We start from the raw sequence: 13565 nt of genomic DNA on the forward strand, positions 1-13565 counted from the left end.
TTACAAGTGTAAATAACAGTGTCATCAGCATAAAGATGAACATGACAATTAGAACATATTTAATGTAAGTCAAAATAAATGTAGAGAAAAGGAGTGGTCCCAAGGAAGAGCCTTTTGGAACACCATTTTCAACAATTAAATACTCAGACTGAGAACCCTGAAAGACCACACATTGATGCCTATTATAAAAGTAAGAACTAAACCAAAGGAGAGCATTTTGAGTTAAAACCAGTAGAATAGAGCTTCTCAAGGAGGAGGTAGTGATCAACCATATAAAAAGCCTTAGAAAGATCGTAAACACAACCACCAGCTTGGGTAAACTGCAGGTTTTAATCAAAAATGCTTTCTTCCTCGTAGAATGATTGTGTGAAATGGTGGGGGTGGGGAGCCATAGGATTAAAGTTTATTTTTTGTCCCCCACCCACGCTACCACCACCTTTTTTCTCTCCTGCGCTCACTTGCCCTCGTCACACATGGTAGCATTTAGCGGGCCTTTAAAGCCCGAAGTGTGTGAGCACTAATGAATGGAGTTGGAGCTGCACCGCCACAGCCTGGGAAAGGAAGAGGGTTATAAATTGTGGCAGTTAGCCTCCCTGAATAAAATGAAGCCATGTGGAAAATGAAATCCATTTCATCTGAGGAGGAAGGAGGAACATGTCCCCCCCCTGCCAGTTGTCACAGTGGTCATCGTGCACTTATCCTGGGAAAACAGAGACATTTAGGGTTAGTGAGCCATCATTAACACAGCTGCAATGAAGTCTCTCTCAAAGAAAACCCCAAATACACTCCAAAAATGATGTAAATGTTGCAATGTTCTTATGCTTGAGTGGAGTGAAGGAAAAACATGTCCTTGATGTTATGCTTTGATACTTGCGTACACAGCACATTGATGGAACAATTCAATCCACACAGTTTCTTTTTCTTTCAGTCCAAACATCCAACACATCAGAAGTGTGTGAATCAAAACTTAATTTTCCCAGCAAATTCCTTACTAGCTATTAAGGCTATGCTCGTAACCACCATAGCTATTGCAAACTGCTTCATCCAGAAGTATAAATGAAGTTTAACACCTTCAATACTGGCTGCAGAGCAAAAACAGCACATTAGCAGTACTGCAGCAGGATCTTCAGTCCTCCATTGGTGTCTACACTGGCATCACACCATATAAATCAAAAGCAAATAGACGGGAAACAAAGGTGACAGCTATGCATGTCGAGCACAAGTGAAGATTATTGATGACTTTGTCGCAGTGACACTCACAAGGTATACTGTATAGTACCATTTTTTGAGTTATCTAAAATAAAAATGTAGCATGTCAAACTAGGACACGTAGTTAAAGTAGCATTAAACCATAAATGAAGGGAATACAAATCTGAGGACAGACCACAGGCCAAAGTGAGTTTGAGAGAACCTTGTAAGCATTAACTGAATGAAATGTGGCCTTGACTTGACTTGTTAATCAGGGTCAAAACAGTATGTTGGTTCTGCATCAGGGATGGCTCTGTCTCATCATGCACATGAGCATTTCCTGTCGGAGATTAAGCATTCACTTTGTGGCCATGCTGCTTCATTAACCCTATTAACAGGTGACTGAACAGCTCTGGTTGTGGTCCTCCTCACCTTGAAGTGCGAGCCACTCAGTATGAAACAAGATATGATAACTCATCCAAAGGGAACTGGATGTGCAGAAGAGTCCTCATACCTAAAACACAGAATAGGTAGTTAATAGCCAATGACTGCATGCAAAAACTACATATATGAACATTCTATTTAAAGTTACAGTGAGGAACTTTTAACTGGAATGAAACAGTCTAAATGTAATACTGATGACTCTTTATGACCTTCATCAGTAAACGAGACAGTCAGCAAGAAGACTGTCTATTTCTATATAGTTATTCTGGTGAGAGCAGATGAAATCATGCAGGTTCACCAGACTCCAGACCTCCAGCAGAGACCAGCCTGACACATACAGACCAAGATCCGTCTTCTGTGTCGCATACGATCTGAAGTTGGAAGCTCCGGCAGGAAGAGAGAGAGCTCATTGCATGGCAGCAGAGTCTCCTCTTCTGGCCAGGAGCAGAGGTTGGCCTCACTGCTCCTCGGGTCCCCAGTGGGCCCAGCAATACAGCCTGGGTCTCCATCAGCGTGGTGTTGGCCCCACTGGGGAAGGGAGGCACGGGAGAAACAGAACCAGGACTGAGCGAGGCAGACTGTCAGACCCCGCTGCAGTACAATTGATGTTTTCTGAAGGGACTCTGGAGCTCTGAAACACTACCACTTTTGTCGACATTAACACAAAATGAAAGTTCCTTGTGGTAGCTATTGTGAAACATTTGCACAATCATAGTTTTAAATATGTAGCTAACATTATGAATTGGTTTTGTTTTGGCAACAAAAATACTTTGTTAGGTTTAGGAAAAGATCATGGTTCGGGTTCAAATAAGTATGTTTGTGTTCTACCCAAGTTTGTGACATAGTTACTAGTTATGTACAAACATATTTACGTACATAACTTCCATTAACTCAATGTGTTGACTTTTTGTTTCACACAGGACATGAACATAACGTTTGTTTTACCCATCCATCCACTCCGACCTCCTCCCTACGCGGACTTTGTCGCTCTTTATACTATGTTACCTTACTTCCTCTTTTGCTCTTGTCAGAACTCTACTATGGCCCAACAAGTACTGTAAATATGGGTCGTAATGAGCTGCTTGCACAGACGACCTTTACAGACTTGGAGTTGTATCTGAATTCCGATGTGCAGAGGGTGAAAAGGAAGTGTGACAGGACTGTCCCTTGTGTTGCTCATCACAGTGTCAGAGACACAGACATATATATTGTATACATATATAACTTTCTACAACAGGAGTTGAAAGAGTTTAAATGACACAGACCATCTTGTTTTTATCTACAGGAAGAAGAGGAAGAAGAAGAGGCTGGAGAGAGCCCAGAGGAGGACTAAGCTGCCACACCATGAAATCTCTACCTCATTCAGCTGTCAGGTCTTTCAAAGGGAAACGACTGCCTTCACCACTTATTTTTGACATGCTATTTTACTCGCTTTAATTTCAGTTAGAGAATTTTACACCGTGGCTCTGTCACTCAATGGGTAAAAATGTCCAGCAACAACATTCAGCCTTTAAATTCCCTTTCATACATTTTAACATAGACCATACAGAATGCAGCAAAAGGAAAGCTTTAGTAGCTGTATCTTATTGGCCGAACAGATTCAAACAAGCACAGAGTTCAGCTCCACAAATCGGCCCTGTACAACACACCTACACTCCTCAACGAGACACAATGAGTAAGTAAATGTTTGGCTGTTTTTGATTCAGGGTCCTCAGAGCATCATCATCTTCACATGAGTGAGAGCTTTAGCAGAGGGAGCATCGTTCTGAAGACTACTCTATTGTACTGAGGTGCACATACACACAGTTTTTCACACACCCTGTCATGGTGAATGACTCTCCAGACATCGTTGCAGAAATGAGACTGGGACAGAAGAACAACTGTTCCAATATATAAAATAATATAAAACAAACCAACCCGCCGACCCCTCACCCAGACTGTTAGGTCACCAATCACAAGGAGACACTGAGATCTTTCCACAGGGCAGCGGTTTATCCATCATGTTGGCTTAAAGCCATTTAAAAAGAACTTGCTCAAGTTGTTAGCATTGCCTCAGATTGAGTCCCCAAACATCATCTTTACATTTAAATAAAAAAGACCATCTTCCTGTATCCGCTCTCTCTAGAAATATGCAGGGAAGAAGCAGCACCCAATGCAAAGTTTGAAATGTCAGTGTAAATGTTCGTCATTTAACCATGGCCAACACCCAACCATGCCCTTAATCAAACATCCGTTAAGGATCAGTTGAGCCTTAACAAGTGGCACACTTTAGATAATTCCTTCGATGGATTACTGCTAATTATAGCAATGGTAAATTCCACTAGCTTGCAGAAATGAAGATAATAATGTAAGATGCTCTGCTGGTACACTTACGAGGTATTAGACCACAATATCAGAGCACAGGGCAGCACGTCAAAGGACGGTTGTTAAATGTCAATGAAAAGACCATTTAATTAACTAATAATCTTTATAATTTAAATCAATCAACATGGAGTCTTTTCCTTTTGGCAGTTTAAAAACACGACAGCTTTAAAATCCACATAATGCAGCTTCAAATGATATATTCGATGTAGGGTTGGGTTCTACATTGGATCCTGCTCCAGGTTGACAAAAAACCTGTTTTTGCTACACTCTCAGGCTAACAAATTATTCTTATTGAATATTTTCTTTTTCTTATTCAGCAGAACATTTGCTTTGAAAACTAGAGGCGATCGAGATAGCAAGCAATTCTTTGATTTAGTTGAGTAGAAAGTCTAGTCCAGCAGTGCCTCCAGTCTGCTTTGAGAGCTTTCGTTTTGATGACTTGACCCAGGATGGTGCCAGTGTGAGTTGATAGACTATCAGAGCTCTGCTTTGCTCTCCCTGTTGGTGGACTGCCTCTTCTACTGCTCTAGAAAACGATAGAACCTCTCCACATCTTGTTGGTGCTCCACCACCAAACAGCTCAACGTTGCATCAAACTACTGTCTACCATTTGCTCAGATTTACATTAGCAAGCTTGTGTACATTGTTTCATTCAGTTTGTTCTTTGCGCAACATAGCTTTAAAACCTTGATTCCATCATTGACTTCACACTGTCAAAGATAATAGACCTCAAGAACAAAATCCACAAGATCAAACCACACATTACCTCATGAATCACTTGATACCTGGATTTAGTGGCAATGGGACATCGGACGAAACCTGATGGTATGCAAATGCTTACTAAGTTATTAATGCTGATAACTGATATGCAATATCTCCTCTCATGATTTCAAACTACCTCTGACTCAGCACAACCAGCACACACAAAGCAATGCCAGGCAAGGCAGTGTGCGTTCAGAGGGTGAACGTTATACTGGACATTAAAGCGAGGTCATGCCGGTTGGTTGTTGTCTTGTCATGGGGGAACAGCAATTTGTCTGCGATTGTTTCGTTTGATTCAGTCAGGTAAACACTGCGTAATCCAGAAAGAAGCAAAAGTCAGACATGAGGAGCCATGTGCATCAACATTAAAGGAAAAGTCTTTGCTGCAGCTGTGACCATCTGTCCTGTTGGTTATGCTTTTACGAGGTTACAAGGAGTGCTCAGACATGAAGAATGTTTATTAAAACTCATCCATACAGATAACATTAGATTACAATATTTACCTAAAAAAGGTTGTGGCGCTGTAACCACATTGTCAGAACAACATTTTAAGAGGGATAACAAAACCTGACTGCACCTGAAATATCGTTTTAAACTGCTCAGCGTGTTTTTAAACCACAAACTAAGTCGATTCTGGAATTAGCTGTACAAAAATCACAGCAGACCTTTTTTAATGCGCACATTGAAGTATCGCAAAAAAAATCTGTATGGAAGCGGCAAAAATTTAAAAAAAGTCCTCAATTGCAGAAAAAAAATGTTTACGCTCGCTTGACATTTTCTTTTGGACTCCGTCAAGAAATAGTTGATATGGATTATGGAAAACGCCTTTGGCGAATAAATTCTGACGTAGTGAACATTTAACTCATGTGACTGATCTGCTGTTTACATATATATTTATACTGTGTTCGTCTCCGGACAGCATGGAACTCAGCTTCTACTTCTTCTGCTCTGTTTACTGGTCTATGCTTTCACCAAGATCTTTTTGCTCAAACCAATTGATGGAAAGACGACTAATTTGCATTTCTTTTTTTTCGACATTTAAAAAGGTTTGGTTAGAATTCGCTTGATATTTGGGTAACAACTTTAATGATACAGTTGGGATTTATTCCTACATAAGGCAGTAAGACCTCCTCACTGATAGTGAGATTGATGCGGGGCCATTAGTTATCCACCCTGTAACATTTGTCTGTTTTCTACATTCACCGGTTAATCTGAGAATGTGTTTACTCGTTTCCAACCTCTTGTGAAGAGTTGCCAGATATTAGCAATGTGACTGAAATGTCATCATAACCTTCAGACACGATGGTCAAAACTTTAGAAATAAGACACAGGTAAAACCAATTATCTGAATTTTTCCTTTAATTGTAGACGACTCTAAAGCCTGCAGTCCAACTTTTGCAGTTTCTAAATCCATTTGTCCATAATTAGACCGTGCATCAAATGTTACAGTCGCACTGAAAGTCATCTTCTGTTTTTTTGGTTTTAGTTTCAGCTTTGGTTGTTTCTGTACAAAATCTCTTCCTAGAATTGAAGTGAAGTCTTGAGAGTTTGTCTCCATCATCACTTGGCACTGACTGTCCTGACATTATCTTCTTTAGAGATTCCTGGAAAAAGCCTCCATTCAGTGGTCTGTTTATAATATTTAAAACACAAAAGCAGCTAGCATATTACGTACTGTTTTTCTTATTTACCTTAATGTTCATTTGTATCTCAACATTGTAATGAAACAGAATCCTCTGCAAACTGGGACTTCTGTTTGACAAACTGTTAACTTGAATTTATTTTGTTCTGATTTACACAATGGTTTAATGAGGATCAAGTGTCTTTATGGCACTACATGATATAACTACAATTGTTGTTTTTTTGGTTTGAATAGTTTATCCTGTCGTTTATCCTGAGTTATGTACTACCTATAAATGTACAGTACCTCAAACAGACCGTTAAAAATGGACTAATCAATTGACAAATACCTACCTCCAGTCTCTTCACATACATGTATGATATGGTCACATCAGGACTGCAGAAGCTCCTTACTTAATGTATCAGATCAAGCTTCCAATCTCAGTACATTTGGATTCTCACCTTCAAAGTGACTTTCAGGTTTTGAAACAGATATGTCTGGATTTTGTACAGTGTATTCATGAATATGTTTTAATGTTTTTAATTAGTAGATATCGATATACTTGATTAGCTGTTTTGTGTACTTCACACAAATGTGATTTTCTTTTCTTGTGATATGGTTAAACCAGATGTATATGGAATTGCTTTTTACTTAATGATGGAATATACAATTTTTCAACTGTCACCATGGCAACCTTTGAACAGTTGACATGGTATTTTAAACTGGGCCTGAGGTAGAGCCTCAGAGGAGGAGCCTCAGAGGAGGAGCTACGTTGATCCTGTCAAACCTGCCTTCATCAGCAACACCACAACCGTGGCCACTTAGCACAGGTTGTGGTAAACTCTCACCAACCAACAACCTGCACAATGTTTTGGATCAGAGGGTGCCTTCAAACTGCAAAAGCTAATTCTCACCTTGATTCATTCAAAATTTGGAGACATTTTTTTAGCAAGAGGACATTTTTTTGGGCCAGGATGATTTTCTTTTTTATTGCTTTTTTTAATATGTCAAAACAGTTCAAAGTGTTTGTTGTGGTTGAAGTGCAGTCCTACCACATGTTCTAAATCAGATTAAACGTAATGTTGGTGAAACATGTCCCCACCTGTTCTTTAGTCTTAAACAGCAAATTATTTCGATCAGAATTTGAATAAGGATAACCTTTTGCTTTCTCACTTGCCCTCAGGGCTTCTGTACTTAATTGGACGAACAGAGATGAGACATAGCTAACTACCCAAAACATTTATTTTAAGTGTCAGAAGGAAGTATGATTTGGAAAACTACACCAGTAATTACAAGTTACTAAATATATTTCTAGTACCATCAATACTTATGCAGACACTTTGCAGGCAATGCTGTTTCTAATAATCCAACCAATCCAAACAGAGAGAATCACAAGCTGCTGTTAAATGAGCTACCTAAGGAATACTCCAAAAACTGTGTGCAGCTGTTGATGGCTGATCAGCAGCTTTGAATGAATGCAGGCTTCATCATTTAACACCACACCATCCATCAGCCAGACGGACCCCATGTAGACCTGCTATTAGCATGTGATCTGCATCTATCTGGATAAGGAAAAAAGACGAGCATCACGTGATAGTACCAGGTTTAAATGGGGTCTAAGTGACACAACTGAGCTCATCAAGCTCCAGGCTTTGAGCTTTTTAAAGTTAGTCATTTCCTTCCGAGATGTGGAGTTCAGTAGATTTCAAACCCCCTGCTGAAGTTCTCTGGAGGCGATGCTACCTCGCTGTTGGGCGGAGTGATTGTAGAAGCTGTTGACAAGCTTTCAGCTCTGGGAGTCTTAAGTTTTCTCTTCATGATATCATGTTCTAGTACAATCAAATACAAATTACTACCTCCAGAAAGGCCTACTTTTACCTCATTTTCAAACTTACTGTTAACATTTCAGGTGTCCAAGAGCATATGGAGAACATTTACATTTTTTATATATAGAGAGTTTATTTTTGTGGGGGATGAATTTTATAAGATTGTTTTTCTCTGCCTCTCAGTCACCGTTTGGTAAGACTGAACATGTAACCTTTGAAAAAGATTTTCTAATGATGCAATGTTTCGTAGTAGCTGAGATTCTCCGTCTCTCCCTCTGCCTTGCTCCTTCTGTATCATTTCAAATGTCTTCTACCGTATCTAACTTTTGTTGCTTTCTCTATCCACACAGTATTACTGTCTTTCATTTCACTACAAATTATGCTTGCTTGCTAAACAACATCTGTATAGATATTTACTGCATTTTATCCAGCACAATAAAATAAGTATGGCATCCATAACAGCAACGTGTGAGTGAGTTTTTGATTTCTGTTCTTTGAATGTTTTACAGGGTGGATGAATCCTGTTTGGTTGAAAAAGTGGGTTAAAAACCTGTGTTGTCCAAATGATGTGTCAGCTTCAGTTCTCTATCCTTCGAAGACTATCTCTGCACTTTGTTACAAAGGATCCTCCTGGGATACAGACCACGCCCTATGATTTACCTATAAAACACCTAAGCAGCTGTGGAACAACTGATTGTTTATCTCCACTGGAGTCAGGGTGCACTGTGTGACAATCATTGTTGTGGTATTGAAAGAAAGAGAAAGAGTGTGTTACAGCCTTGAAGCTACTTACTAGGATCAGTTTGTGTGTTTGTCTGCAAGAATCCTCCCTAGATTGCTTATTCCCTTGTTATTCTATCTTTCTTTCTGTGGTTTAAAGTACCGCTGCCCACTCTCACCATCCCAAGAGCTGTCTCTGGTGGCCTCCAGCAGCCCTTTTCGTGCCTCTTCTTTCCGGCGTATATACCTTTTCGAACTTAACAATGTAAGCATTCTTTGTTAATGCAGTAGCTGACGGGAAGTAGACTTGGACCAAAATTGTTGCCCTAGCAACAGAATGACAATGAAAAGATCCATCGCTTGCAGGACTCATGAACTGGCCTTGTTGGGACCCATGCTGAGAGTGGACTTTGAAAGTTGGCTAACAGCGTGCAAGACAGTTCAAATCCTCCAGTCAGCGGTGGCATCCCTCCTCTGGTGAAGTGAATAAGCCACGTGAGTGCGAGTGAGATCGCTTCTGGGTTGCTGACATTCTCTGCAGATTTCAAGGTGCTCGTCCAGTATGCCTTGGCAGTCAAGTATGGTGAGAAAGCTGGGACGATTGTGTGGGTTGTGGGGTTCCAATATCACTGGAAGGAAGCAATAATAAGTTTGTTTTGTGTTTGGGACATTGTCTAGGGAAAATCTGCAAATTCCAGAGACTTTGCCGCTTTTTTGGGAAGTTTCTCTCCGTTTGAAAGGCCCAGTGTAAAAATTGGTGAAATCGCTGAAGCCAGAAAGAATATAGGGAAGTGTTCACTCTCCGACGGCCTAGCAGGAACTGCAACATTATTGGTTGCCTACATGGTAAGCTGCACAGAGCTATGGGTACTTATATCTATCTGGTTAGTACAAGGGGCAATTCTGTCCCTACCTTCCCTGGACTTTAGAGCCGAAGCCAGTACGGTGAGCAACTGTTGAAACTGTAAGTGGTGGACAACCGACCACCTCTTTAGTTTATTCACAAAGGCCATTGGATTGCCACCTCCAATTCCATTTGGAAGTCGAATAATTCTTTGATGACGTTGTCTACTGTGATTCTCCAAGGCCTTTGTTTTCTGTATCAACTTGGAAACATCTGCTCAGGGTTCTGTGTTTTCTCTTTCCCTTACTTTGAGCCTGAGGCCTGTATAGTTCGCAGCAGCTTCTAGGGATTCAACTTTGGTCACACGGGACAAAACTTTATCCTGGAGTTCATTTAAAGTGTCTTTGTAAGAGATTTACAGTCCGACAATTGTTCCAATCAGTTTTGATTTGATTAATTAACCGCAAAGTTATAGCAGCATGACTGACCGTATTTGGAACCTGTGGAAAGCTGTAGTGCGACCTTCATGCACTCAGTCCATGCTACTGGAACCGGAATTTCTTTTTTCAGAAATTGTGCATTTGTCAAGGACTATTTTCAGCAGCGGATTAATCCACAATAGGTTTTCTAGTGAGTAGCAGCAGGACACTGTGCAGGTTTGAGTGTGTATGTGTGTGTTCATAGTTATGAAATGAAAGTATTTCTACGAAAAATGTTCTTAACATTTTTTAAAAGAAGCCACAAAATCTCATAACAATGTCTTAAATGTACAAGTATGTATTCAGTATACATCCATCCAGTACTGTGTGTGTTTGTGTAACTGGAAAGTAGAGTAAGCCACCATACAGAAGTATTCACACAACAAAAGCAGGCTGCAATGTTGGCCTTTCACATTGTCTTCACTGAATCTGAGGAAAACACAGGTTTTAAAAGGTTTAAATAGACTTTTAAAGATTGCCTGCCCCCCCCCCCCCAAATGCCACGCTGCACCCTCTCCCACTCTTCCGCTCCATAGCATCTCTTTCCTTCTCTTCTCAGAGTATGTGACCACCTTGGAGCCCCGGATCTCTGACCTTAATGGGATTTCTGCAAGACAAAAAAGGGGGCTCCCTCCCACACATCAAAGCTGGCCGACTCGCTGTGTGCTGACACGTCCCCCCCCCCCCCCCCCCCCCCCACATACACACACACACACACACACACACACACTCCACCTCCCGTTGTTAGTGCCAGAGCTCATCCTGAAGCCTTGTGCTAATTCCTCCCGATTGATCCATGAAGAGGAGCAGGTGTGTGTGTGCATGTGTGGGTTTGAATTGCGATGTGGAGCAGCTTAGTAACACCGCGCCCTTCTCTTAAGTTTACCACCCGGTTTTACAAGCAATCATGATAATGGCTCATTTATGCCATAGTGAAGTGAATCAGATTACAATTTAAGTCCAAATACACATAATAAGAAATCTGACATGGTAACTTTGTGGTACATATATACGTTAAGGCTTAAGAGCATATGCTCATGCAGGACGACGGGAAACGTATGGAGCCAAATCAGGTCAATAGTTTTGATCATTTGAAAAAAAACATTTAACCTGAAAGTTCAAGTTTAAAATTTACAGCAATGTATTCAAAATAAAAGTACGTGAATGAAAAGTTTTTTGGGGTGGAATATAATTTTGATTCAGTTCTCCTAACAGACCAGCAGAACACTGACAAGGATTTTCAGTGGCACCCCACGATAAACACACTTTCTAAAAGTAGGATATACCACCACCAGTGCACCACCACCCCTCCCTCGCCCCGAACACACACATATACACAGACACTCCAGACAGACACTTCCCCAGACCTCTCGAGTAAATAACCTAAATATCCCACTTCTTGTGTCAGGAAGTGCTACTTCCGGACATCTCCAGAGAGGAGGCAAGGTTACAGTCCCTCCTCTGGCTTCTCTCTTCCTCTCATTCCATACATTCAACACTGCCAAACTATCCACTGAAATGTTTTACAGCTAATTGCAACCAGCAGTTATGAGCTGTATATTTTGAGCACCTTCACGGTCATGATAAAACATGCTTAGTTTTTCACATCCTCGTATCAGTCATGCTGCTACTTGAGTTCAAACTGAGGCTACTTCCAACATGAATTCTCTCAAAACCAGAGCTGTTACTATTATAATTTTATATCGAATCCACAGGAATCCTGTGAACACAAACAAAAATAAAATGACGTTGTGCTTAAATCATCGTCCCTCCACATAGCCGCTCTTCCACCCGCTCGAGATCCAGCCGCTCGAACAACGGGCAAAACCTCAGTGACCCTTCTCCTCCACGCCAATGCTCCGATGGCCCCCATACATCCTGCATTTCCGAGTGGACAGTCTCTCGACTGAAGCACGCACTCACCCAGCTCAATATCAATTTCCACCAGTCCGACAGAAAAGCAAAACTCTTCAAACTACTCATGGACGCTCAGCACTACACCTCCCTCGATAGCCAAGCCACCAGCGTCAGGCGCTACGTCGATGACGTCACAACGCACAACATGGCCAGACAAGCCCAGTCACTCACACCGGCCCCTCCAGAGGGCCAGTTTGTATCGCACCCCCTCCTTACTCTCTCTGCATCAGGAATATCTCACCATGCACTCTTTTCCCCAATCTGCACTTCCAACCCACACACATGCATCCCTTCATCCCAGCATCTTTTCATCTTCCCTCGCTCCTGCCTTTCCGTTCAATACAACACAGGCACGCGAAGAAGCCGTTCGCATAAGGCAGACATCACCAGCACCTCCAAAGTCCTTACCACCGAATCCGACTACCGGTATCTTTCCTTTTTCTTCGGAAAGATGCGTATTACTCTGCCATGCGTCCGTCCAAGAGCAACCCGTAAATGTGCTACCTGAATTCGGACAAACGTCTTGTCACCGCAACCTCTCCCATGCATCACTTAATTCTGTTGTCTTAATTACCACGGCCATTAACTTCTACACAAAACTGTCCTGTCCTGTCCTGTCCTGTCCTGTTCGGACCTCCTCATCTGTCCCCCTTCATGGACAAAGCATTAAAATCCATGTTCTTGCTGGCTTCTTTTGCTGCTCCGAGTTCACCGCCTTGAACTCCATCCATTCCAACACGCCAACGCATCAGACACCAAGTCCATCCTCCCGACACAGTCGTCTATCCCCTCAAAAGACCAACCAATACGGTCCACCTCAACCCATCTACCTTTCCCAACCAGACTCACACTCAAGTCCGTACGAACTCATCCGCGACTACTTAAGCTCAAGTTCAGCCAGCCGAACTCCCCCGCAAGATCCACTGTTGCGGTCTCGGGCTCACAACTACTTTCGCCATATCTTAGCCCGATCCAGAATACCCCCCGAGTTTACTTATTACTTGTTTCTTATTCCTTACATCTCTCCATCCCTACCCTACATCCCTCTACCTCGACCCTACCCTACAACCCCTCATCTCTTCACCCCTACCCTACATCCCTTCATCCCTCTACCCCTACCCCTACCCTACATCCCTTCATCCCTCTAACCCTGCCTACAGCAATAAACCTCTCGAAATTCATAAGGTGTGGTCCTTGTTAGTGAAAGCAAAGTTAGCATCACAAATGATACCACATTTAACGTGAATTACAGATGCACCTTGATAGCTTTAGTAGGTAATCTTGCATTTGTTGAGCTTCATTTTTACACAAAACAAATAATAACTGTAGCTGTGGCGTCATAATGAGGTTAGGTGGTTCAACTGCAGGACAGCAGTGAAGGCCCAGGTATAAAATGCACG

The 13565-nt window shown here is 41.7% G+C and overlaps 1 protein-coding gene across 1 annotated transcript in view; it reads left to right on the top strand.

Moving 5' to 3' along the window:
- hmga2 (high mobility group AT-hook 2) overlaps positions 1–6543 on the top strand; it is a 49804-nt gene extending 43261 nt beyond the window's left edge. Inside the window, exon 5 of the mRNA XM_079183762.1 lies at positions 2918–6543. Within this exon, the coding sequence (XP_079039888.1) occupies positions 2918–2965 (48 nt within the window). The 3' untranslated portion in view covers positions 2966–6543. The remainder of the gene's footprint in view (positions 1–2917) is intronic.
- Positions 6544–13565: the final 7022 nt, after the last annotated feature.

The sequence above is a fragment of the Pholis gunnellus genome, assembly GCF_910591455.1.
Source record: "Pholis gunnellus genome assembly, chromosome: 22".
Taxonomy (NCBI): Eukaryota; Metazoa; Chordata; class Actinopteri; order Perciformes; family Pholidae; genus Pholis; species Pholis gunnellus.